This window comes from Nicotiana tomentosiformis, chromosome 12, assembly GCF_000390325.3.
Source record: "Nicotiana tomentosiformis chromosome 12, ASM39032v3, whole genome shotgun sequence".
Lineage (NCBI taxonomy): Eukaryota > Viridiplantae > Streptophyta > Magnoliopsida > Solanales > Solanaceae > Nicotiana > Nicotiana tomentosiformis.
This window is the reverse complement of record NC_090823.1, coordinates 4,941,283-4,969,104: the sequence shown is the minus strand read 5'-3', so window position 1 is coordinate 4,969,104 and position 27,822 is coordinate 4,941,283. Positions and strand designations below refer to the sequence as shown.

Here is a 27,822-nt window from a genome sequence, read left to right as displayed (position 1 = left end):
CAATTGCACTAAGATATAGAGTTTCATTACCAACGAGCTCTTCATCATTTTTTTGAGGCCGAAATGGATCTTTATTTATGTCAAGCGATCTCACAACCATTGGGGTACTCAATGGATATGCATTATCCATGTAAAATCTTTAAAATATTTTCAGTGTATGTTGATTGATGGACAAAAATTCCATTTGTTACGTGCTCAATTTGTAGGCCAAGATAAAAATTTGTCTTACCAAGATCTTTCATTTCAAATTCTTTCTTCAAACACTCTACAGCCTTTGGAAGCTCTTTAGAAGTGCTAATGATATTCAAGTCATCAACATACATAGCTATGATGACAAATTTAGATCCAGACCTTTTAATAAAGGCACAAGGGCAAATAAGGTCATTTTTGTATCCCTCATTTAGCAAATACTTGCTAAGGCGATTGTACCACATCCTCCCTGATTGCTTCAATCCGCATAAGGATTTTTGAAGCTTTATTGAAAAAGTTTCCCTTGAACTTTTATGTGCTTCAAGAACTTTAAATCCTTCAGGGATTTTTATAAAAAATTCATTGTCCAATGAGCCATATAAGTAGGCTATGACAACATCCATTAACCGCATATCAAGCTTTTTATGGACTGCCAGATTTATTAGATACATCAAAGTAATTGCATCTACCACAGGAGAATATGTCTTCATATAATCAATGCCAGGCCTTTGCGAAAACCCTTGTGCCACAAGTCGTGTGTTATATCTTACGACTTCACCTTTCTCATTTCGTTTTCGCACAAAAACTCATTTGTACCCCATTGGCTTGACACCTTCAGGCATTCAGACTATTGGTCCGAAAACTCCACGTTTAAAACAATATAAAACAAGAAGATAGGTAATTGAATAAGAGAAGACAAAATAATTTTCTTATTTTATCAAGTGTTCAAGTGTGTCCCATATCACATTTCATGCCTCTATTTATACTATTACATAGAAGGTTACAAAATAATTATCTTAAACATGACATTAACAATTGATATCACAGGGGGAGATCATGGGGAGGGGTTATGAAGGTGTGGGAGTTACAATCATAATAGTGATGAGTAGTGAGAGGTTATTTACATCATGGGTGAAAGTTGTGGGAGTAGTGGACATCCACATTTGCTAATAGTTTTACAACAAGTATAATATTCTAGCGAAGGGGATTCGAACATACTTCTGTCCTCCTAAATCCGCCCCTAGCCTCAAGGATCCACCTGCATTTTTAAGAAATAATTTAAACATTAAAATTGAAAAGGAAAAAAGCCGATGAAAATCAATTAATAAGAAAGAAAAGAGAAACAAAGAAACTTTGTGGAATTTGATTGTGTTTACACGAAGAAAAAAAGGGTCTAAAATAGGTATTAGGACCATAAGTGCACACTTTGTCAAAGAATGCAGGTTATCGGTGCTCAATGTGAAAGAAATATGATTATTTTGAATCTAAGTCCAAAATAATGAACTATTGTGAAGTTTTTCGAATAAAAAATCTAAATTTAGAAGTTTCTAAAAAAAAGCTAATAGAAGTTTCCAGAACACCCGCTTCACAGGTCCGCTAGTAAACCATAGTAGTAGCAGTAATTGAAGCTGCCGTCAGTAGCAAATTCCTCAAATTCCTATTTATTGAATACGATTCAAAGGTATCGTTCTTCTCAATTTGTATCAAAATTCAAAGAACAAAAAATAGGGTAACGAAAAAGCTATGGACGCAACAAAGTTGAATCAACTGAAGCAATTCGTCGAACAGTGCAAGTCCGATCCTTCACTTCTCTCCGATCCTTCTCTTTCCTTTTTCTGTGATTACATTGAAAGGTACCCTATTTCACCTCATTATATAATAATTTTCATGGCTCGAACCTGTGATCTATAGATTATGTAACTCTAGGTTTGGTATAAGGGTTTCAAATGGCATTTCGTAAGCAAATTTAAGTATATGAATGTATTACTACTACTCAGCATACTGTTGTTCTGGTGTTTGCTGAGTGTTTCTCAGCTGGATTTATTTGTTTGATTTTTTTTGGCAGTCTTGGTGGTAATATTCCTCCGGCGGCTGGAGAATACAAAGCGGTATTTACCCTAAATCAGTAAATGTTATGGCATTGTATATTTTATTCTTTTGGATATATTTATGGTTCCACGGTAACATAGGTGGATCTAGGATACACACTTTATGAGTTTAATTTTTAAGGTTCTTAGCATTGAACTCATTGTACTATTAAAAATGATCGTTTCATATCTATTACTTGTTGCAATGTGTAAAGCGTCGCAAAAGTACGGAGTTCAGATGAACCCGATGTCGCCACACTAGATCCGCCTTTGCTTGGTAATCGCCACGAGAGTAAATATGTTGTGCCCGGTAAACCCTCGGGCTTTGGTCTAGTGGTAAGAAAGCACCACATGATGTGTGGTTTAGAATACGTCACGTGTTCGAACCCTGTGACGAAAGCGTGGTATTTAAGTGGAGAAGGAAAGAGGGGTGGATCCATTGTCCGTCGAGTTTTGAACCATGTGCCACGGGTTCTCGAGGATTTCTTCGTTATAAAAAAATATACATGCTACATTTGGTTACTTGAATCCTCAGGACCAGCTTGGATTTCATAATTAGCAGGAAATGAATAAGAGAAGTTAAAATGATACGTGAAATCCTTTCCTTGTTTAAGTAGGGAAACAAAATACTTCAATGTCCTTATATTTGTTTAAATAGGGACGATAAGACTTCCAAGTTCAAGTCATGAAATAGGGATATACAAGATGACTGGCTGTAATATGTGGGGGTACGTATTGTTTGAAAAGGTAACCTACACTCTTTATTTTATCCAAGTAGTTATTTGTTTTCTCGTGAGCTTCACATAGCCTGTTTAAATTTCGAGATTGCAGTGGGTTAACGACTGGTATAAAAAATAGTCCTAATGTCATGTGTATACAAATATCAAAGCAGAATGGATATAGAGGATTCATATAACTGGCTTCAACAATTCTGGAATAGAGACTTAATTGATTGAGTTATCGGTCTTCTGTACTCCTTCTATATCCATCCATTTTGCTTTCTCTTAAGACCTTAATAAGGAGGATCGTTTTAGATCCATGGTCTAAAATAATTTGTTGTGCGCGCAAAGAAAATAAATGCTTTTCTAGGAATTCCAATTGTCTGAAACGCTGTGCACTATTTTGTTGTGCAGAAGTCTCATGTGGTGGATGAGAGTGATGAAGAAATGGGTGATCTTGAGAATGAGACTCATAAAACAGGGGCTGCTGAAGAGGAAGAGGAAGAGGAGCCTGAGATAATTGAATCTGATGTTGAACTGGATGAGAGCGACGTTGTGGACCCTGACAATGATGAGCCACAACAGGTCTGGCTAACTGACATTACCCTTTTGCTTTTTTGCTATGGCTCATGTTTACATTGAAACAGTAAAATGAACTTTTCAAGTTTAATCTTCTAGATGGGGGACCCCTCTGTGGAGGTTACTGAGGAAAGCCGTGATGCCTCTCAAGAGGCCAAATCTCAGGCCATGGAAGCAATTTCTGAAGGTGATGCTGATTGATTTGTAGACCTTCACACTTTCAGCGTGTATTAATCAGTTGGCGTTGCATTACTCATGTTTGTTGCTTGTTGTTGATAGGTAAGCTAGAAGAAGCAAGTGAACTTTTGACAAAGGCAATTCTCCTCAACCCTACTTCAGCAATTATGTATGCTACCAGAGGTACAGTTTGCCATATGCTTCTCGACTTGGATATTATTTTTGCTGGTTTCATGTTATTACATTATTCAGTCGCATTCATTGAGTGACAATGTGAAAGTCTTGATGTTAACAGCCACAGTGTACATCAAAATGAAGAAACCAAATGCAGCCATACGAGATGCAACTGCAGCCTTAGAGGTTGATCTTACCACTTGATTTGCTTGCCAAGAATCTGATTCTGGTCTTTATTTTTTTATTTTTTGTGTATTCCAAATATCCACATTGAGTGATTATTACTACTCATAAAGCCTTTATAAGGAAGTATCCTGAAGGCCTCAGCAGGTATATACTTGTCATATGCTTTTCATGCTCGGGGAACAGATGGATCATTACATGCATAGTCAACTTTGTGCATTTAATGCATTATTTCTCATTCAATTGCTCTTACAGATCAACCCTGATTCAGCTAAAGGATATAAATCACGTGGCATTGCACGAGCGATGCTTGGACAATGGGGCGAAGCAGCCAAGGATCTTCATGTGGCCTCCAAGCTAGACTATGATGAGGAAATTAGTGCTGTGCTTAAGAAGGTTGCGTCCAGTGATATAATGTCTTATTTTATGGATGCTAGTGTTCCTAAGCTTTTTATGTTGTGTGCATCATGATAATTGTCAAGTGATTTAATTACATATATCTGTGTTGCAGGTTGAGCCTAATGCACGTAAAATTGAAGAGCACCACAAGAAGTATGAAAGGCTGCGTAAGGAACGAGAAGATAGAAAGATTGAGCGTGAGAGACTACGAAGAAAGGCTGAAGCTCAAGTGAAACCTCAGTTACTTGTTTGCTTACATATTGGGCTTTTTAACTTCTCTGAACTCTCTTGTGATTTATATCTCAGGCTGCTTATGAAAAGGCCAAGAAGCAAGAAGAATCATCATCAAGGAGAGCTGGTGGCATGCCCGGAGGCTTCCCTGGAGGCATGCCCGGGGGCTTCCCTGGTATGCCCGGAGGCTTTCCTGGTGGCATGCCCGGGGGCTTCCCTGGTATGCCTGGAGGATTCCCTGGAGGCATGCCTGGGGGCTTCCCTGGAGGCATGCCGGGGGGCTCCCCTGGAGCCATGCCCGGAGGCTCCCCTGGGGGCATGCCTGGAGGAATGCCTGGAAATATTGACTACAGCAAAATATTGAATGTAAGTAGCTGTACTTTTATACATTCACTTGTGATGCTTATACCATTAATTATGATGAATAAATGTAGAGTTAGTTTGCTGAGGATTGTTATCAGAAAGTTTTTTCATTACTATGTAAACTGAGGAGTCATCTATTCACATTTTCTTTTTGTATCAATTAAGTTAAAACAATCTTTATGTTTTTTACTTGTCCAGGACCCTGAACTAATGGCTGCATTCCAGGACCCAGAAGTCATGGCTGCGCTACAAGATGGTAATTTCCTTTGATCATAACTCATTCATTTTCTTTATTCTAGTACATGGATTTCTTAGATAATGTGTGTGCGTGTGTATATAAAAGAAGATTATCAATTGTGCAAGATCCATAATCATGGTTTTGTAATTAATGTCCCAACGCCTTAATGTCATCCTATTAGTTTGGTGTGATTGACTGACCTTCTATATAATATATATTACACTGTTACCTCCCAATTAAGTACCTCTTATTTTGAAGTATTTCAAAATAAAGCGAAGCTTCTGCCATCGGAGCATGCACTGTACTTTAAATTATATAAACTATATAATACCTTGGATCCGTATTTCCATTCTCAGGATCATTTCACCCTATTCTCCTACTTACTACGAATTTTTTTTATAAAAGAGTTGTATACCTTATGCATAGGAATTGTTGATCTATATGGTTCTGTTTAATTGTTATGTTCTGCAACTTTTTATCTTGTGCATCTTTCATTTCTTCCAAGGTATGATGGAGGATTTTCCTATCCTTCTCCATTTAGGAGAGTCTATTCAGACTCTTTTTTCGGCTTACCCACGTTGAACTCTTTTGTTCAATTGGACATCAATGGATAATTATTAGATTTAGCAATGAGAATTTCCTGTGTCGCTAGCATGCATCAGAGGTGGATGCAAGGTATTGGTACACCAGTTTCATTTGAACCTAGTACTATTGACATGGAGTATAAATTTATCTATAAATATCCACTAAAATTGCAATAAATTGTATGTATGAACCCATAATTTTAATAATACAATGGGTGCAATGCTACGAACCTTAAATGTTGAACTCATAGAACAAATCCTGGATTCGCCTCTGCATGCAATAATCCGTAGCGCTCTTTTGTTCCTTCATCATAGGTCATATATGCCTTGGAACATTTGCTTTGTGACTTTTAAGTAGCTGCACGAGGTTGAATGGCTGAATGTCATATGCGATTGTGTATACCCGTGAACATTGATAATACCATCAAACTATACTTAAACCGTATACATGCTATATGATTGAACTAATAAATATCTTTTTCTTTCAAGTTAACACTTGGTAAGGTATCCCATGTACTGATTCTCCATTTGATGTCAATGATATATTAATGCCAGTTGGTAACACTTGAATTAGAAACTAATTTCTGGATCATCACAGAACAGGTCTAATAACCGCTGCTAGGCTGCATGATCTATCCTATAGCTCCTACACAAAGAAAACTAATTAAGAAAAGTAGCCATAAATGGATAATTATGAGAGTTAATTATGAAGACAAGCAAAACAACTACTTCCTGCGATCCAATTTATGTGAAACTCTTTCCTTTTTAGTTAGACTCCTATATTTAGTAACAATTCAACTTTAATTTTACTTTTTTACCCTTAATGAGATGATTTCTATTCACACAATTTTTTATGGTTTGTTTTAGCTTACAAGGTTCATAAGTTTTCCTTTATTTCTTAAGTTTTAGCTTACAAGGTTCATAAGTTTTCCTTTATTTCTTAAACTTCATACCAAGTCAAACACCTTCACATAAATTGGAAAAAAGGGAGTGTATGGGTAGGTGTCCCTCCATATACAGTTTGCTGTTGCATAGCAATGTATCTTGTCTATCTCTATTCTTGTTCCTGTGCTCATTGAGGTGTTGAAAGAGGAGATAGGTAAACTGTTGTTGATAAAAGATATTAGTTGTCAGTAAAGAGATTTAAGGTAGTATGGTGTGGAATTTCTAGTCTAGTTGGCTGGATAGGTGGTGCTTATACTTCTTATTGCTTATGAATGAAATACGACTCCATATTGCACTTAACCCTAATGCTTCCCACATATATATGTAACAATATTACCTGCTACTAGAGCTTTTAGGATATTCAACTCACTGTCCTCGACTGTTCATGGCTGCTTGTTTTGCAGTGATGAAGAACCCAGCTAATCTGGCCAAGCATCAAGCAAATCCCAAAGTTGCTCCTATTATTGCAAAGATGATGAGCAAATTTGCTGGACCAAAGTGAGAGTTTTCCTTCTTTGGGTGTAAACTTGTATCGTCAAGCAGGTGCACTAAGTCATGCCCCAAATATGTCTCTCCAAGTATATATTTAAATGTCATGCATCGATTGAGTTGATCAACTTCAATAGATTGCTTGGTATGGGCAGCTACCTTATACTTCAGAAGCCGAATGGGCACTTATCATATGGTTTGGATCTGTTCTTTTTTGTGTCGAACCATTTTTGATGCACTAATAGTTGGTTATGATTAACTGTTCCATAGCTTCCATGGGTTAAATATTCCGTACTGGCACAATTCAGGATGGCAGGGCAAGCTGTGACCTGCTAAGCTTGTGACCTACTAAGCTATTGACCCGCCTTGCCTTGACCTATTTAGCATTTTCTCAAGTTTTGCCATGCCCTGCCCCACCCTATTAAGCCCTGTTTAGACCCTCCTTCATTCTTTAATTTCTTTTTTCATTTGCAAGATTCTATTCAAGTTTTTATAACTTTTTGACCTTTTTAATGATGTTATAATTCCCCTTGCCATATTTATTTTTTTCTAAAAAAGTGTTTTGACCCGCATTGCCCTATCCTTGCCCGTTTAAGTATTGCCCTACAATTAGGATTAAGTGTGGTATGTATACCTTTCCGAAGTACAACCGGCTCACTAGGAGGAGACAAGTCCGCAGTAGGAGCAGGGTCAGGTGCACAAGACGTGAATTAGCTGGGCTTGATACTGGGCGCGGACGACAATGATAAGGCAAGAGTGGTGTTCCTGTTACTGGGGATCTAGGAGTAACACTAGATTCCTCAACTCTTGGTAACTGTAAGACTTAAGAGACGTTAAAGACAAACCCAAAAAATTTCTATGAAGATAAAAGATATACCTTTAGGGAGACGGAAAAAGTCGTGACTAATTTGAAATTGGACTTGAGTGTTTCTGAATAATGCTTGAAACTATAAGCTTCCGACATATGCAAGTTTCTAGTATCCGGGCTAGCTTGCGTGTATCTCAACTAATTTTACAGAATACCTGCTAGCTCTTATCAGCAAAATTATCCGATAATTCTGTCTACCAAAACTTGGACAAAATTTCTTCCTATGACTTCCTCACCAACGTCTTCAGAGACAAACGGAACAATTTTGAAGCACCAACGTATAACTTAATCCGTCCGTCAATAGAGTATCTAATTTTTTATGATTGTTTCGTCACTGAGCCACTAATTGCGGCGTTGCATTACTATATATATATATATATATATATATATATATATATATATATATATATATATATATATATAGTTTAAGTCGAAGATAATGAATGTTGCTGTATTCATGTCTAATTTAAGTAGCTAGATTAGCCCATGCGTTTGATTGGTTCGGTTTAATGATGTTTGCATTACATACAAGTGATATCATAATATTATTCTTTAGTTATACTTTTTCAGTTTTCTTAATCTTGTTCTGTCACCCAAATAGTAGATATAAGAAATCCAATAAATAGGGAGATTAAGTGATTTGTTAGCTAATCAATCGCTTTAATTAAGATGGTGCTTAAGCCATATTGGTGGGGCTTTTCTTACATTAGAGGAGATCAGATTAATTAATGACCCTAAAACTCAACGTAGATGTAATGCTCTTGATAAAATTACCTTGCTACATATAGATTGGTACGAAGATTCCCTTTAGGATTAAGGAAAATTATGTCTTCTGAGTTACATTTTTGCTCTAATTTTTCACCTTATCTGAAACAAACAAATAAATAAATATATCAATTATTACTTCCTAAGAAGCAAAACTTAGGTTGCTTCTTAGAAAGTCTTTCCGCTCTTAACTAGAAGTCTCCCATTTGCACTTTGAGAAAGAAGTACCGTGTGACTTAAAACACTTTATCCTCTTAATAGCTTGCTCCTAAGTCCTAATCACCTTAATAAGAGTTCTCATTTTCTGAAACACTCGCAATCCCATTTCAGCTGTGCATGTTAATTATATATATATATATAAGCCGGCCGTAGTTATGATGGTTCCCAAGGATTCAATAAGACCACTTAGGTCTAGGGGTGTACATAGACCGGGTTGGTTTGGATTTTGCAATTACCAAACTAAATCAATTGTGTCGGGTTATTAAATCTAAAGATCAAACCAAGCCAACAAAACTCGGGTTTTTAATCTTGGTTTTCTTGAGTTTTCGGGTTATTCAGATTTTTTCATTTTTTTCCTCGTAACACAAAACATATAATTTGTGCCCCAAATATTTTTTTAATCCTAGTAAGATACAACTATATAAGGTGCTTTTCAAGAAAATAATACAAAATATGAGATGTGTCATGGCATTATCCTAAAATATGCAACAATAAAGACAATAAAATCATGTAATATAAATATTGCTAATTAAGAAGTCATAATAAAAATAAACATAATTTAAAAGTACTAAGTGATGCTAAAATAAGTAGACTAATAAGAAAATATTAATTACATGACTAAACACTAAAGAAAAAAAATAAAAATAGGTTATGCATTTTTATCTAAATCATTGCAAAACAAAAAATAGATATTCAATACATTGCCATTCCTAGTATTCAATTGAATGTCTTTTGTCAGCATTAGTATTGATCTGATTTTGGTTTGGGATTTTGTTAGCATTATTTGAGTTACTAATATTAATGGCTATAAAACTTATTGGAACATTCAAAAGTACTAAGTCCAACATTGAAATAATAACTTAAAAGATAAAATCATGATTTTTTTTAAAAAATATTTATAAATTACATCACAACAAGTACATTTATGTATTAACAACAACAATCCAGTATAATCCCACTAGTGGGGTCTGGGGAGGGTAGTATGTACGCAGACCTTATCACTACCCTGTGGTAGAGAAGGTTATTTCCGATAGACCCTCGGTTCTCTCCGAGAAGAACTCTCCACCTTGCTCTTCTCTTGGGGTGACTCAAACTCACAACCTCTTGGTTGGAAGTGGAGGGTGCTTACCACTAGAGCAACCCACTTTTGTCGAACTCATAAATGTATATTTAATAAATAAATGTATTAAATATATCTAAAATGTCTATATATGTAATGCCGGGTTGGTTTGGTTGCGGTTTGACTTTTTTAGTTAAAACCGAACCAAACCAATTATGGTCGGGTTTTATTTCCCAACACCAAACTAAATCAAACCGAATCATAGTCAGATTATTTTCTCGATTTGACTCGGATTATCGATTTGGCGCGATTTGTCGATTTTCTTTGTACACCCCAACAGTTAGGTCTATGTTGCTACGATATTATTCCAAGAAAGCGGGTGCTTTAGCTTTAGAAGTTCGGCCCCTTTTTAGGATCGTAAGGGGGGAATGACTTTTCTAACACATATTCAGTTGTACCAGAAAATTTCTGATAATTTAAGGATCCGTCGACGTATTCTACCTATATCTTTTAATTCTTTCATGTTCATGATCAAAGTAAAGTGTAAACGAGATAGATGATAACGTCTGGATATTTTAAATGTGATAATTAGATTCAAGTCAAAAGCTAAGAATTTGGTTTTCTACCTGCTCCCATCTGTTAATTTAAAATAATATTGTATACATCCATTTTGTGCGTAATTGACAATTTTTGTCGTCTTATATAATGTTACTGAAGAGAATGATTTTTTTCTCAAGAAATCTGTTTTTTAAGACAAGTACTTATTGCAAGGAAGTTTTATACGAACATTATCAATAAAATCTTTACATTTCTAACCCAATTAGCTAACTTAAACAATAATCGCAATGGAAAAATCTAGAATTAGTCACGACTAGGAGACAAAATTTGAGGTACATACGTCATTTCTTAACAAATATAAGAATATGTTTTCTTTATCAAACATATACGCATCCGTATAGGTTAATTTTGTAGACGATGAAGTAAAGAGTATACTTAGTGGTGTCACGCAGGGGGGAGTAAACCTCTTTCGCCTGAAAATTATATTGTATATAGCCAAATCTATAGATACAATATACACTGTATATATAAGGTCAAAACCTGTTTAGTTACTTGTTTCTGTTCTCAATTTAGCTTTTCCCTAATAAATATTATGTATTAGTAATCGGGCTCTGAATTTACTTTTATACATATTTAATTAAAAAAAATTAATACAAAGATTTAAACTAAAACTATTGAATTTGACTGAATCGATACGTAACCTGGCCCTGCTTTGGAGTATATTCTATCTTGCAAGTTACTACACAGTTAAACATTCTTTACCCTAATTATAATGGATAGGCCGACGATAGAAATTGTTTGAGAAGCTATTGAATAATATTCCAAACACTAATGCAAAACCATACTGATTAATGAGAATTAACTAACATGATTAGCTAAATCTCTGATCATCTCCTAAACTAATTAAACGGTTCGATCAATCTACCCCAGAAGCGGATACATAATTTAAATAGTTTAGGTTCAATCTTTAAAGCTATTAACATCGAACTTATTATACCTTTAAAATTATTGATTCAAATCTAATATTTGACGAGATTTCAAAAATTCTCATATTTGCACCTATATAATTTAGCGTTGAAAATATTAGGTTCGAATAAATTGACAATCGAAGCTGCATCCGCTATTGCTAGCTAGGAATTAAGGTTGATAATCAATGACATGGTACAATATTATTTCCCCCAAAAGATAACGAGGACATAGAAACGTGGTGGAGTAGATAACATCACAAAAGGAATTGTTATTCATGAGTAGCTTCCACAAAAATAATATTTGATCTATATATATACAATATAATATTTCATCAAAAAATATTCAACTGACGACCCTTCTGCATATGTAGCTCCACCACTTGGGATTAGAGTGGGTTATTTACTCTTCTAAATTACTCCTACATAAATATGGTATTTACATATGGTTAATAATTAAGCCGATAATGTAAAAATAAATAAATCATACACTATTAATAAATAGAAGTTAACTGATATTAGTTATAGAGTTAAAGTTATATATACCGTCAGTGTAAACTATTTTATACCATCATACTATTTTTAACTGTTATAGATGGTAATCTATATTATTTTGTAAAATACAAATCCAATATTTTAAGAAGACGTATCTGTAGATAATTTTTGAATAATCTAATAGTATAAAAAATTCTTTACACAGACCATATATACGTCTGTTTACTTTAGTATGCAATTGAAAAGTTACTAGGAGAAAAGTGAGATCATCACCTTCACAAGAAAAGTTGTTAGGATTATATAAAGGTGGGTAGGAAAGCAAATTATCATACAAATAAAGTTTCTTTTTCTCTCTTATGTTATCTTAGTAAGAAGCTAGTGATGGGAAGACAACCTTGTTGTGACAAACTTGGAGTTAAAAAAGGGTCATGGACAACTGAAAAAGATAAGAAACTCATCAATTTCCTAATTTTTGCATTATTTTAACACCTCCTAAAGTCATTAGTATTTTGTTACTTTAATTATTTTTTTAATTTTTATGTCTTTGATTGCATATTTTCTATCATAAAAATACCAAAAAATGGTTCTTTCTTCATTTGTACATTTTAGGAATTAACTAACTATTCAATTGATTAATTAATCTAGTTAATTGATCATTTGAATAACTTACTTAATTAATTTATTTGTTTGTATAAATTTAGTTTAATAAGTAGGATTAAGGAAGAAATTGGGCTACATTTGAAAGAGAAAGTGGCCAAAAGTGCAAGATGAGGGGCTGCCCTTGAAAGGGTCTGAAACGACGTAGTTTTGCCTCACAACTACGTCGTTTCATTAAGTGCCCCAAGATTAAATCTCACCCATTGATCACTCCTTGATCTAATGGTCCATATTTGATCTCTCAAAAGGTATTCAAAGCCTCAAAAATCTGAAAAATTCCCTCATTTCCCCATAACTCTTTCTCTCTTCTCTCTCTCTCTCTTCTCTCTCTTCTCTCCGCCGCCGCCACCGCCGTCGGAAATCGCCCACTGGCGGCGGCCAACCTCCAAACACCTCCAAATTCACACCATGTAATCTCCACAACCTTCTCTTTCCATATCTCCAAACCAAATCCTTCAAAACCTCCTCAAACTCCTTGAATTTTAGATCTAGGAAACTTTAGCCTCCAATTTTTTGCCCAAAATCTTCAAGTTCCGGCTACTATCACCCCAAAATACCTACATCAACGGATAAAGCTCATCAAGACCTACCTATTGATGTCAATTCCATCCCGAAAATCCGGTAACTAAAAATTCGGCCAAATTCCGGCGATCACCTCGAACGCTCTCGTTTGGTATACCCCTATTCTCGTTTTCTTTGTCTATTTTTTCTAATTGTATTGTATTTATTTTATGTCTAGCATAATTTATGATTATTTTATTTATTTATTTTTATTATTATTATTTTTATTATTTATATTTTTATTATTAGTTGTGTTTAATCTATGTTAGCTTAGTCGTTCATAGTTATTAATCACTGATAATTAGTTATTCATTAGTTTTGAAATAGCTATTCTCTTAGTATGATAGTTTATGATAAAAGTTTCAAGTGCTTAGTGAATTTATTTTTATTGGATTTGAGTATTTGAATTTTGTGTTGATAAAAGCTGAAAATAAAGAAGGAATAGTACAAGTTTGGTTGTTTTTACTGTGCAAAGACTTTGGAGTGCAAAACTCAAAAGTCATTATGTGGTGACAAATACAATACTTTTTGACAGCTTTTGAAAAGTGTTTAGCATACAAAATCTGATATATTTACCTATTTAAAGGGTTATCCTTACTCACTGAAACTCTATCTTATACTGAGGGAGATCTTGAGAGTTGCTTGAACACACATATATGGTTGAACAAAAAATCAGCAGTTGAATACTTTAGTAAGCTGAAAATTTTTGCGCTTTTGTGAGTGAATCTTAGAGTGCAAACTTTAGAAAAGTAGAAGTCTTCTTTAGAGTTAGTTCTGGGTTTCTTCTCTAAAGTTTTCGGGCTATTTAAACATGATTTGTTGCTGGATTTCTGCTGATTTTGTTGTTGTTCTCTATCGCCTTCTGTTGCTAAGTCTCATTCTTCACTGCTATATTTATTTTCTGCGACCAAGGTTACCTTTAAACTTTGTAATGCAGATTTTTTAATAGCAATTGAAGAAGATTTGAGCATGTTTAGATTACTTAAAACATATGTAAGGAAATTTACTATATGGATGAATGTTGAGGTTTCAATCTTGAAATCAAGCTTTGGATCACAATGTCAAATCCATGACCTTTTTTTGTCTTATTTATTTATTTCCTCTTAGCACTTCTCTATTAACCTTTAAATAGTATTTTATGAGAATCTTGATCATGTTGTAGAAAATAAAATTGTTAAAGACTTGATGAAAAGTTTGAAAGTGGGCAGAATATATTAGTTTAGTATTTAATAAGATTAGGCTAACAAGAATAAATGGCCAAATGAACTAATATGTTGCCCATTTTCACTGATAACAAATCTGACCCATTTTTATTTTTAATAACCAAGGGCTGACCCAATGCCAAAGCATGTTCAAAAAGGGCCATCAGTTTTGATACTCAAATAGTTGACCCATTCCCTTTTAAATCAATGGTTGTCCACTCTTTAAAATAACAAGTTAGCACAACTTTTCATATTTTTATTTTAGTCAAATAATCTCAATAAAAATCAAAATTTTCTTTTATTAAAATAATTTTACAACTTAGTCTCCTTAATAATTAATTTAAACGCTAGGCAATTAGTAGGCACGCTTTAACTTCACGGGCTCGCTTGCGTAGCGTGATATTATTTTTATTAAATTAATTCAATAATCCCATGTCATACCCATTAGTTTTTAGTTAATTTTTAATTTAATTAATCCTTTGCTAATATCGCGGATTCGCTTGCGTAGCGCGATAGTTGATTTTTAATAATTTTTAAGAATTAATATTTTCAAATGTAGTAATTTCTTAAAAGTACCACAAATAATTGGTTGTCATGATTTCTGATTTGCTTGCGAGGTGCAATTATGATGAGTTAATTAATTTTATTTTTTGATCACGCATTCGCTTGCGCGGCATGGTTATGACAGTGTAATATTATCCATTTTTTTAATAATCAAGAAATAGAAGTGGATAGGTAAAACATAAAAATTATATAAATTGCAGTTTTGTCCAAAATTAAGTCAAGCCAAATGTAGTCAATAAAGCGACTGTGCTAGAACCACGGGACTCGGAGAATGCCTTACACCTTCCCGTTCAACAAAATTTCTTACCCGAACTTTATTTTTTTGTAGACCAATAATAATAGAGTCAAACCTTCCTTTGACTAGGGATTCAAATAAAAGGTGACTCGGAACACCCAAAACTCAATTTCAAGTGGCGATTCTATAAACAAATTAATCCCTATTCAAGTTTGTCAGTTTAATTGAAAAAACTCTTTAACCTATAACAATCCATAACACATATATCTTTTTGGGGTAGAAAAAGGGTGTGACACTCACAAATGGCCAATGTTGTTAGCGTTCTATCCCTAAACTCGCCGGCCTTCGATGCTGCGGTAAGAGTTGTCGCCTCCGATGGAGTAATTACCTTCACCCTGACTTGAAAAGGGGCGTTCTAACTCAAGTCGAGGAGAAATTAATTATTGATCTCCACTCCCGTCTTGGAAATAGGTATTATACTTTTTTTTTTATCTTCGTTCTCTAAAATAAAAGAAAGAAAATTAATTTTGTTTTTCATACTAAAATCGAGGATTCAACTAGCTTTTGACGATTTTCACTACATTCAACTTGATTCTCTATCTATGTGCCCTTTATGCCTCGTCATTCCTAAGAACACTTGTTGAACTTTTTATACCAAGTAAACAATAGTCTTATCATTCTTTTACATACATCAAGTAGTAGTATTTTTATCTAGAATTTCTTATTTTTGATTGATCATAGTTAAGCATTGTTATTTAGTTAAGCATTGTTATTTGCTTTTCTTTTTTCCCTTCCTTTCTCTCTATGTTGTATATTTTTCATGAACATGTTTTATGCCATAAGTTTCATTTCTAATTTTGTTAAATTTTTGTAATGATTGTTATGAGGTATTAACATATTGTATAGTATTAGGTGGTCCAAAATTACTGCAAGATTACCGGGAAGAACTGATAATGAAATTAAAAATCATTGGAATACTCATATCAAAAAAAAACTTCTCAAGATGGGAATAGATCCTATTACTCATGTACCGCTCAATAAGGAAACAAAGCCAAGTAATCAAAGTACCAAAACTGGTCATCAGCAGGTCCATGTAGTACTAGAGAATACAAATGTCACAGCACAGAGTACAAATGCCGTAGCTGAAAGTACAAATGTTACAAAAGCAGTCACCTCCTTAGAACTAGAGAACTCATCAATATCTTCATCTGATTTATCTTTCTCCCCAAATGAAAACTCTTCTTGCATTACTGATGAAACTCAGCTTGTTCTTGACACCTTTAATGAAGACGATACGCTGCTAGATACCCTACTGCATACTGATATTGCTCGTCTCGTTGACTCCCCATGGAAATTTTCAGCTTATGCTACTACTCAAAAGAAAAATTTTGATAATAAGAATTATAATTGGTTATTGGATTGTCAAGATTTTGGGATTCAAGACTGTGGCTTTGATAACTTCATCGTCGAAAATGGACATCTTCTTGAACACAACAGATGACATTGACAACAAAAAGTAGTTGCAGATTTTACAGTAAGTATAACTAAACTTCAATCCCAAGCAAGTTCGAATCTACTGTATGAATTCTTACTATCTATATCGCTCCATTGAAGCATGTCTCAATCCCTGCAGATTTTCTCAGACGAAAAATCAATGGGACTAAAGAAAATCTAGCTAGAATTTACAACATAGTGATCTTTTTACATGCTTGTTTAATTGTTTACTAAGGTATCATGTCTAGAGTACGTACTACATAGTTAGATTTTGTTTATATTGTACAATATTTATAGAATATATTGTCAGAAGGGTAGAATGTCTATAGGTTACGAGTTCGAACCATAGAAACATCCATTAATACTTGTATTAGGGTAGACTATCTACATCACACTCCTTTTGATGCTGCCTTTTTCCGGATTCTATGTGAATACAAGATGCTTTGTGCACTGTGCTGCCTTTTATATTCACGGAAGGGTCCAAAGATAAAGTCTCGGATCAACCATGCACAAAAAATGAAAAATGAAATTGTATATAGCTAGTATGTAGTAGCAATAGTTAATAGGAATTACTCCCATGCCAATGATAACTTTGAGGCAAATTATAATGGAGTTCACGAGTATATATCAAGAAAACTTTGTAAATATATTGTATATATCTATGTTGAAATTAATAAAAGATAATAACACTTCTCTGTTATAAGAAAAATCAAATTATGGTGGATGTCTACTCTTCCTCCGTGATCTTCTCAAATGCTTAATGACATATTCAATGACATATTTTTCTTCACTTTTTATGCCTATATAAATGCCTTGTAATAGATAGAAAAATACACACAATTGAAGAAGAAAATCTCTTCCTTCCTCTATCTCCATTTCTTGTTCATGTTTTACTAAATTGTTTTTATTTCACAACAACATGTATTGTTCATGTTTTACTAAGTTGCTTTTATTTTATAACACGTTATCAGCACGAATTGCTTATTTCATGATCTTCTACGTCAAGACTATGTAAATTATAAGCAGACAATGAGATCAAGTACAATAAAAAATGTCTTGGATGATAATACAAAGATAAGTTTTACGTCCATCTAAACCCATTCATACTTTTATATCTTTGCATTAACTTTATGTGCAGTGTTTAGTAAAAAATATTTTTTTTCAATTGTATCCAGTGAAATAAAGAACTGGAAAGGTATGTCTTTATTTGCTACATTTCTTATAGGACAAAGATAATATTCCAACGTATATATATATTCTGACCTTTTACATACTATGATAGATAATTATTAAGGTAATTTAGTAATAATATTTTTACCATAACATGATGTATTTCATTGAAAGCAAAATTGGCATATATCCTAACTAGCATTTTTGTTGCAGAGGAACTGTTTCAAGATTGAAATAGTTATATATGTCTTCTTGAAAGTTAATTTACTTATGCCTATAATTAAGAAGTAATAATATTTTAAAGGCTCGAGTGCGAGTCCTAGTGAATTTTGGCCTATTATGCCAAAGATTGAGGGTAAGACGATGGGTTCAAGTCCCAACGCACTATGTTGATGAAAAGACATTGGATTCAAGTTCCAGTACATTATGGCCTAGCATGCCTTTATATAGGTAAGGCATTGAGTTTGAGTCCTAATGCACCATATTGATAATAATAATAATAATAATAATAATAATAATAATAATAATAATAATAATAATAATAATAATAATAACTAAATAAAAAATAATATAATTTTCATGAAAAAGCATGAAGCTTGTCCCACTTGATTTTCTTCATTCTTGAAGTGAATGTGATAGCAGTGCATGATAAGTTTAAATAAAGACAAGTGGTTGACCAATGAATGTGGGCGTGCGAAAGGCCAAAATAATAATAGTTACCACTTTATTATGCATAATAATGTACTTGTACATAGTTGGATAAATACTACAACTCACCTCTAAGGGATGTTTGAGACAAAGAAAGATAATGAATATTATTGTGTAGTTACATGAATATATCATTGGTCGCATGCATATGATACGCCAAAAAATATTTTGTCATGCCTTATGAAAGTTATTAAAAGCAAAATTAAAGCAAGAAATTATTTTGCTTGTGACGATTTTGAACATGATAATTATTACGATATGATTCTCTTTGTGAAGGAGACATTCATTATATGGATGGTATGACAAAAGATCTTATAGTACAAAAGCAGTTAAGAGCTCTGAAAGAACTAATTTGTTACTACCCGGATGAATAAAATTGTTCATGACATTAATATTGTAGTAAGTCTCAAAAGAAATATTTTGATTTACAAATATATTAGCCAAGGTGGTTGGCATATTGAGACTATAAATGAAAAGAAGATTGAATATCTTTATATTACTATAATCATACCGGGTAAATATGAAAGGTTACCTAACTTTTCTTTTATTTGTACTACACAAGTATAAGCATGATGATGCAATCACAAGCCACAAGTAAACTAGAGGTTTACTGAAATAAATATTAGTTGGCATGACCGGTTGACCATCTCGGTTCAATTATGATGCGAAAAAAATTAATTAAAAATTACATTGGCATATATTGAAGAAATATAAGATTCTTCAAGAATTCTCTTGTGCTGCTTATTCTCATGATATACTAGTTAAGGTTGGAATGAATCCCTTGATTTCTGGAACGAATAAATGGTGATAAATATATGGGCCCAGTCACCTTCCATGTGGACCGTTTACTATTATATTATTTTAATAGATGCATCTATTCTATGGTCACATGTGCATTTGTTATCAACTTGTAGTTTGGTTTTTGCAAGATTGATTGCTCAAATTATTAGAGCACAGTTCCAGAATATAAATTATGATGATTTATCATGATAATACTAGTTTAAATCCAAGTTGGTTTAGCAAAAATTGTATGCCTCAAATTATATCTAAACCATTGGTTATGAGAACAAAATTGCCAAAATAAAATTTGATATGTGATGTATTATTTAATATACAACAACACTTGTACGCATCTAGCCAAGTTATGATAAGTTCTCCCTATCACAATCGGTTCAGGGTCAGGAACCAAATAATTTCCATCTAGAAATATGAATGTGCTATATGATTTAATTGTTCCATCACAAAGCACAAAGATGGATCCCCAAATAAGGCTGTAAGCACGTAATATTTTACCCGCGTAACTTTTAAAAGTAATATTTCAAAAATATTTGTTTATTTTCATTTTTAATAGGATTTCAGTCAACTTTTATTTTTAACTTAATAACATAAGTTTGAAAACACAAAAATAGTTCTATAACGTTTTTTTAGCTTATTAGCATTTTATAATATTTATAATATTTTAAAAAAATACAAAAAATATTTTTATTTTAATATATAATTCACTTTAATAATGTATTCTTATTAACTGAGATTAATTAGTATATTTTGGTAGTATTTTTTATTTTTTTTATTCAATGAGAAATAGTTGAATTTGGACCAATTGGGAGCTCATTTTCGGATTTTAGTAGTCCAGCAAGACAAAGACCCATTCTTCCCATCAAACTTCTCCCTTAATCATAACTATTGATCTACTTTCATCCAAGGGTCAATATCACTCTCCACTACCATATAAAAACTAAATTAACACCCAAAAATCCTAAGTTGATTCTCCCACTTCAGCCACAAGAGACACGCACAAAAAAAGAGAAAAGAGAGACGAGGACACCCTTCGGGAGATCTCCAAAAAAGGAAAACCAGCCGCACACCTTAGCCATTTTTCCACAGCACCCCACCCCTAAACTTTTCCCCTTTCCGTTTCTTTGGAGTTTTGAGAAAGAAAACCAAAAATGAATAGTTTGCTTTGCTGGTAAATCTCCCGATTTCAAAAATGAAAAGAAAACATTCACCCCTTAGTTTAGTTCGCAGTTGATCTAGTCATCTCTAAGAAGAAAAATAAAAAAATGGAGTGTAGCATGAGGTGGCTGTATTTGGTTTAAGCTTAAGGAGTCCGACGTATTTCCGTCGCCGTTCGTGGTTCACGGTTCCAGCTCTCGTTGCCGTTTCTATTGTATGGTCCAGATCTGCTTCGCCAGAGTTCATTGTAATCAAACTCATATATTGAAGAAAGCTATTTAAAGGTCCCTCTCTTCTCTCTTCTTATTTTCACGCTTGCTTATATGTTGAATGATCTAAGAGCAAGATAAGTGCCTTGTGATTAGTTGTTAAATTAGGGTAGTCTTAAAAGCTCTTAAACCAAAGGTATTAGAATTTCTATTCTTATATCCATATATTATTTTACAGTTCTTCTGATACTTTGTAGTAGGATATTTTGAAAATTTAATTTATTTTGTTGGCATTCTTCCTTTTTAATAGTATATCAGTAGGTTATTTCCAACATGGTTTAAGGTTTTCTTTGGTTGTCACATTTAGGAAAAATATTTAATCTCATAGATTTTGCTTTTAATTCGTAACTCGCAGTATTATTTCCTTTAGTTTTTGGGATCTTTAGTTTACTTATTGAGATGATTTAAAATTTGTTAGTTTTGGCATGCTTAGACAGTTAATACTCATAAACCTACATAGCTTCTTTAGGCGTTATTAATAATAAATCATCGTGACTATGGGTACGGTTCCCCCGGCATAGTCATGATACATAATCCCAATTTGGGTGTGCATTTCATGTGACCCGACCATAACTTCAAATAATAATAATTAAAATAAACACGTTGTGAATCACGGATACATTTCACGAGGCGTGATTTGCGATGTGTACAAAGTAGCAGGTGCGCGATATCGCGACTTGTTCTAATAAATTCCGTGATTGTTTAAAATGATTAAAAGCGGTCAAAAAATAAAAACGCACAATAAGTTTTTAAACATGTAATAAATAAGATAATTAAGCTAAGTATTAATTGTTACGCGACCGTGCTAAAACCATGAAACTCGAGAATGCCTCACACCTTCTCCCTGGTTAACAGAATTCCTTACCCGATCTTCTGTGTTCGCGGACCATAAATAGTTCCTCGATTTGGGATTTAAAAATAAACCGGTGACTTGGGACACCATAAATTATTTCAAGTGGCGACTCTGAATTAAATAAATAATCTCATTTCCAACAATGTCACTTTAATTGAAAAAACTCCTTTATCTCCCTTTGGAAAAAAAAAGGAGGTGTGACAGCTCTGGCGACTCTGCTGGGGAGAAGAACCCAGAATCTCTGGTTCAGGGTACAAAATTCGAGCTTAGATGACTATTATACTTGACTTTTGTTGATTGTCTGATATTACATATTTGGGCCTAATATGCTAATTACCGCTCATTTACCGCTTTGATATTGCCGTGAACTGTATATAAAACTGTTACGACACCCTTCTTCTCTCTAAGTCTTCTAAATCTTTTGGGAAGCATGCGCTTCGCGTGGCTTCTTTTCTGTTAGAGTCATACCCCTAATTTTAGAACTAGAATCGGACAAGTTGCAAAGCCGGTGAAGTTTATGTATTCCCGGTACGCTGGCTCCCCCTCGACTCGAGTTGTCCACTCGGGTAAGCCTTGTCTAGAACTTCACACCGTAAGGTTTAAACTTAGAAGAACAAAGCCTTATGTCAGATCCCTAGTGGGAACGTTTGTTTGCATCACATGCATTTGACTTTGGGGACTCAACACAGGAGTTGGGTCCGTCTAGGACAGGTGTACCCAAATTAAAAAGACCATCCTGATGCATCTTACGTGCTACATGCGTAATTGTTTGTTTCGGCCTGCATGTTGACTGGCTTCTAGAATAGGAAAAAAAAATTTAAAAAAACGAAAAAAAGAGTGTGAGGTAGGTATTTGAAACATTTCGAAACTCTGTCGAAATTTTGAAAAAAGAGAGAAAAAATAAGCCAATATTTTCAAAAGTCAGTGTTTCTTCTGTTTCTCAAAACTGCCGAACTACGCGGGTCTGATTCTCACCGGATGTGAGATACGTAGGCAAACTTCATCGGTTCCGGCCCACAATCTTTAAAAATCTAAAAATATTTTTCTTTACCTCCTTCTTTAGAAAAGTCTTTCTTTGAGACCCCAATTATTTTTCTTTTTTAAATAAAATCCAAAAATATTTTCGTTTAATTCCTTCTTTAGAAGTCTTTCCTTCGAAAATTCTAAATACAAAAAAAATTAAAATCAAAAATATTTTCTTCCTTTATAGAAGTCTTTCATTCAAAAAATAAATTCAATCAAAATTCAAAAATATATATTTTTTTTCTTTTTTGGAAGTCTTTCTCCCAAAAATCCAAAAAAATAAAAAATAAATCGAAATTCAAAAATATTTTCTTTCTTCTTTATAAGTCTTTCTTTTGGAAATTAAAAAAAATTCAAAATCCAAAAAAAGAAGAAGAGAAAGTTAGTTTATTTCCTTATTCTTGATCTTCCCGAACTACCCATACCTGATTTTCGTTTTTCGAGGCGGGATACGTAGGCTGCCCACATAGGGTCCGGGAGATGCACTTCCTAGTTTGAGTTATTCAGTTTCTAGGAGATGCACTTCCTAGTTCAAGTTTCCCCCCTAGGAGACGCACTTCATAGTATGGGTCTTTCAGATTATTCTTTTAGGAGACATACTTCCTAAATTCAGATTTCAATTTTGGGAGACGCACTTCCTAGTTTGGGTAGTTTGAGTTCATCCCTAGGAGACGCACTTTCTAGTCTAGGTCTTTCAAGTCATTCTTTTAGGAGACGCACTTCCTAAATTGAGATTTCACTTCTAGGAGACGCACTTCCTAATTTGGGTAGTTTGAGTTCATCCTTAGGAGACACACTTCCTAATTTGGATCATTCAAGTTTCACCCCTAGGAGACACACTTCCTAGTCTGGGTCTTTTAGGCCATTCTTTTAGGAGACGCACTTCCTAAATTGATATTTCACTTCTAGGAGACGCACTTCCTAGTTTGGGTAGTTTGAGTTCATCCTTAGGAGACGCACTTCCTAGTTTGGATCATTCAAGTGTCACCCCTAGGAGATGCACTTCCTAGTTTGGGTCATTCGGGTTTTATTTTTAGTAGACGCATTTGCTAGTCAAACTTTTCTTGGTTTTACTCACAGTAGACGCACATCCTAGTCAAGTCTTTAGTTCTAGTCTCATCATTGCATCCTTCATCGATAGCATAAGTGATTTACAGTTTTGCTAACAACTCACAAATCTTCCTAGTGCAAACTGGGGCAGAAAATTTTATTTGTTTTGAATGATTTTAGGTTCAAGTCAGAAGTACCAGGAGCCCGCCTGAAGAACATGGTCAACTTTTAGTTTTCAAGTTACAAGTCAGTAGCAGGCACCCACCTGGAGAATGAGGGAATTCATTTTAAGTTCAAGTCATTAGCACACCTAGAGAATGAGGGAATTTATTTCAAGTTTTAAGTTAGCATGCGCCCACCCGAAGAATGAGGGAATTCATTTTAAGTTTTAAGTCATCAGGCGTCCACCTGGAGAATGAGGGAATTCATTTCAAGTTTTAAGTCATCAGGCGCCCACCTGAAGAACGAGGGAATTTATTTCAAGTTTTAAGTCAGCAGACACCCACCCGGAGAATAAGAGAATTTATTTTAAGTTCAAGTCAGTCGCAGGCGCCCACCTGGAGAATAAGGGAATTTATTTCAAGTTCAAGTCAGTAGCAGGCACCCACCTGGAGAATGAGGGAATTTATTTCAAGTCTTAAGTCATCAGGCGCCCACCCGGAGAACGAGGGAATTCATTTCAAGTTTAAGTCATCAGGTGCCCACTTGGAGATCGAGGGAATTTATTTCAAGTTTTAAGTCATCAGGCGCCCACCTGGAGAACGAGGGAATTTATTTCAGGTTTTAAGTCATCAGGCGCCCACCTGGAGAATGAGAAAATTTATTTCAAGTTCAAGGCATTTGCAGGCATCCACCTGGAGAATGAGGGAACTCATTTTAAGTTTCAAGTAATTACCAGGCGCCCACCTGGAGAACGAGGAATTCATTTCAAGTTCAAGTCAGTCACAGGCGCCCACCTAGAGAACGAGGGAAGTCATTTCAGAATTCACTTAAAGTTCGAGTTAGAGGCACCAGGAGCCCGCCTGAAGAACAGGGTCAGCTTTCAATTTTCAAGTTCGAGTTAGAGGCAGCAGGAGCCCGCCTGAAGAACATGGTCAATTTTCAGTTTACAAGTTCAAGTTAGAGAGGCATCAAGAGCCCGCCTGAAGAACATGGTCAACTTTTAATTTTTAAGTTCAAGTTAGAGAGGCATCAGGAGCCCGCCTGAAGAACAGGGTCAACTTTCAATTTTCAAGTTCAAGTTAGAGAAGCATCAAGAGCATGCTTGAAGAACATGGTCAATTTTCAGTTTACAAGTTCAAGTTAGAGAGGCATTTGGATCCCGCTTGAAGAACATGGTCAACTTTCAGTTTTCAAGTTCAAGTAGAGACATCAGGATCTCGCCTGAAAAATAGGGGCAATCTCCAGTTTTCAATTCAAATCAGAAGTAGCGCGAGCTGCCTGAAGAACAAGGTTTGCAAGCTCAAGTCTACTGCAAGTTCAAGTTTATTTCAAGTGCAAGCAGCAGGGTGCCCGCCTGAAGAATAGGGTCAACTTCCAGCTTTCTTCAAATTCAAGTAAGCAGGATGCCCACCTGAAGAATGGGGTGAATTTTCAGTTTCATATTGAAGGATCAAGTGGAGATTCAAGGAAGATTCAAGAGAAGAAGTAGATAGGATCTTGTATTTTTCTTTTATTTTTGTTGTAATTTTTGCTTTCAATTCATGATGTAATGACAGGGACCGCGGACTGGAACCTCGACGGAACCTCACTCGACTCTCTCATCATTTTCATATACTCTATCACTTCATTAACTTCTGAACTACACGTGGCCTGAATCCCACCCTTCTCCGTATCCCAACAACCCAAACGCACTCATGTAGATACACGAGAGAGAACAGAAGATCAGAGACAGAAAACGGACACCCCCTCACAAAACCCTATCCGCCGATTTCTTCTTATCCATTCCGTCTGAGCAGCTACCCCCTCCCTCACCTCAGTCTCAGCAAAGGGACCGAAAGCGCGCACACACATACACACAAAGACAGACATGTTCATAGTTTCATTCTCTCCTCGGCTTTGCTATCCGAAGTTCCATTTCGACATTCCCTTCTAAGCTTCCTTTTTGCGTCACTCAATTGAAATCTGAAGGTTCTAAAAAGTTTTTGAGTGTTTCAGATACGGATCTGTGTATGCGTGCTCGCTTTGAAGTTAATCTCGCTGCGTTTTCATTGTTGATGTGCTGTTTCTGTTTCTGTTGCTGGATTTACCCCTATATTTCAGACCTCATTTGGTCATTTTCTGTCGATTTCTTGTTTGAGGTACGCCATACTCATATATGATCCTTTGTCGAATTCATAATTGAAATCTGGGTTTATTCGTGTTACATGTTTGTTTTGAATTCACGGAGCCATCATGTTTAGCTATTAAATTTGTTTATTGGTTTTTTTTTCTGTTTGGTGTTTACTACTACCTGTGTGTTTGAAAAGCCAATTGTTTGTAATTTCAATTGTTGAATTTATGATATCTGGGTTCAAATTTGCTTAAAGCAGTGTTACTATTCTGATAGTTTATTTATATCACATGTAAGATTTATGGCTCAATTTGTTTTGGACTATATGAATATAGGCAACTGGTCTTTGGCATTTTAAGAATCCTGAGCCCAAAGTTAATTTCTGTTGCATTGGTACATGATAAAAGAGTTCTTTTTGTATATTAAAATGGAGAATATGTCGAATATTAGTTGTAGATTTCTGGCGAAACTAAATGACTATTGTGATGAATGCACTGGTTGTGATTTTCCTTTTTCTAATATCAAAATATCTGAATGGGATTGTGATAATGTATGCAAAGGTATTAAATCCGCAAAATTGAGATGCTGGTGCTCTGCTTTCAGGCACCGCTTTGAATCGGCCCATATTGGAGACTAATAATGATTAAGTCGAACACTGATTTTAGTTCAAATTAGATTATGTGAATAAAATCAAACGTAGAAAGAAATAATCATGAATATCGTAGCTTGCTTTAGACATGATTAATAAATCATCGTGACTATGGGTATGGTTCTCGTGGCATGGTCACGATACATAAATCTCATTCAGGTGTGCATTTCATGTGACCCGACCATAATTTCTAATAATAATAAAAAATAAACGTGTTGTAAGTCACGGGTGTGTTTCACGTGACGCGATTCACAATGTGTACAAAAACAAACGAGTGTGTGACATCGCCACTTGTTCAAACGAATTTCATAAATACTAAAAGCTGTTTTAAAAGTAAAAAAATGCACAATAGGTTTAAACATGTAATAAATCAGATAATTAAACTAAGTATTAATTGTTAAGCGAACGTGCTAAAACCATGGAACTCGGGAGTGCCTCACACCTTCTCCTTGGTTAACAGAATTTCTTACCCGGTCTTCTGTGTTTGCGGACCATAAATAGAGTCAATTCCTCGATTTGGGATTTAAAAATAAACCGATGACTTGGGACACCATAAATTATTCCAAGTGGCGACTCTGAATTAAATAAATAATCCCATTTCGAATAATGTCACTTTAATTGGAAAAACTCCCCTATCTCCCTTCGGGAAAAAAGGAGGTGTGACAGCTCTGGTGACTCTGCTGGGAAGAAGAACCCAGAATCTCTGGTTCAGGGTTCAGAATTCGAGCTTAGATGACTGTTATACTTGACTTTTGTTGATTGTCTGATATTACATGTTTGGGCCTAATGTGCTAATTACCGCTCATTTACCGCTTTGATATTGTCGTGAACTGTATATAAAATTGTTACGACACCCTTCTTCTCTCTAAATCTTCTAAATCTTTTGGGAAGCGTGCGCTTCGCGTGGCTTCTTTTTTGTTAGAGTCATACCCCTAATTTTAGAACGAGGATCAGACAAGTTGCAAAGTCGGTGAAGCTTCTGTATTCCCGGTACGTTGCCCCCCCTCGACTCGAGTTGTCCACTCGGGTAAGCCTTGTCTAGAACTCCACACCGTGAGGTTTAAACTTAGAAGAACAAAGCCTCATGTCGGATC

At 34.7% G+C, this 27,822-nt stretch overlaps 1 protein-coding gene, 2 long non-coding RNA genes and 1 pseudogene across 5 annotated transcripts; 3 read left to right on the top strand and 1 right to left on the bottom strand.

The window, feature by feature from the left end:
• The first annotated feature begins 1,538 nt into the window (after positions 1–1,538).
• LOC104117700 (FAM10 family protein At4g22670-like) lies at positions 1,539–7,403 on the top strand. 3 transcript variants are annotated; one of them, XM_009628778.4, is made up of 11 exons: positions 1,539–1,823; positions 2,036–2,078; positions 3,191–3,361; positions 3,455–3,542; positions 3,635–3,715; positions 3,828–3,892; positions 4,145–4,285; positions 4,401–4,517; positions 4,595–4,885; positions 5,081–5,138; positions 7,054–7,403. In XM_009628778.4, the coding sequence occupies exons 1-11, from the start codon at positions 1,714–1,716 to the stop codon at positions 7,149–7,151; spliced, it is 1,263 nt and encodes a 420-aa protein (XP_009627073.1). In that variant the 5' UTR covers positions 1,539–1,713; the 3' UTR covers positions 7,152–7,403. The 3 variants fall into 3 exon arrangements, with proteins under 3 accessions (XP_009627073.1, XP_009627082.1, XP_033517565.1); XM_009628787.4 differs by having other exon boundaries at positions 1,547–1,823; positions 3,194–3,361; XM_033661674.2 differs by lacking the exon at positions 2,036–2,078 and having other exon boundaries at positions 1,549–1,823.
• LOC138903463 (uncharacterized) lies at positions 5,749–8,339 on the bottom strand. The gene is made up of 2 exons (XR_011412550.1): positions 8,016–8,339; positions 5,749–6,350 (listed from the first exon to the last, which is right to left on the bottom strand). It is a non-coding gene; the product is annotated as an uncharacterized lncRNA (long non-coding RNA).
• A 3,952-nt stretch (positions 8,340–12,291) lies between these two features.
• On the top strand, positions 12,292–17,451 carry LOC104112771 (MYB-like transcription factor ODO1; annotated as a pseudogene).
• Positions 17,452–20,434: 2,983 nt separating this feature from the next.
• On the top strand, positions 20,435–26,225 carry LOC117280676 (uncharacterized). Its single transcript, XR_011412707.1, has 2 exons — positions 20,435–20,896; positions 23,988–26,225. It is a non-coding gene; the product is annotated as an uncharacterized lncRNA (long non-coding RNA).
• Positions 26,226–27,822: the final 1,597 nt, after the last annotated feature.

Coding starts and splice junctions, on each gene's coding strand:
- LOC104117700 (XM_009628778.4), top strand. CDS start 1,714: ATGGACGCAACAAAGTTGAATCAACTGAAGCAATTCGTCGAACAGTGC. Junction 3,543..3,634: donor CATGGAAGCAATTTCTGAAG/GTGATGCTGATT, acceptor TGTTGTTGATAG/GTAAGCTAGAAGAAGCAAGT. Junction 5,139..7,053: donor CATGGCTGCGCTACAAGATG/GTAATTTCCTTT, acceptor CTTGTTTTGCAG/TGATGAAGAACCCAGCTAAT.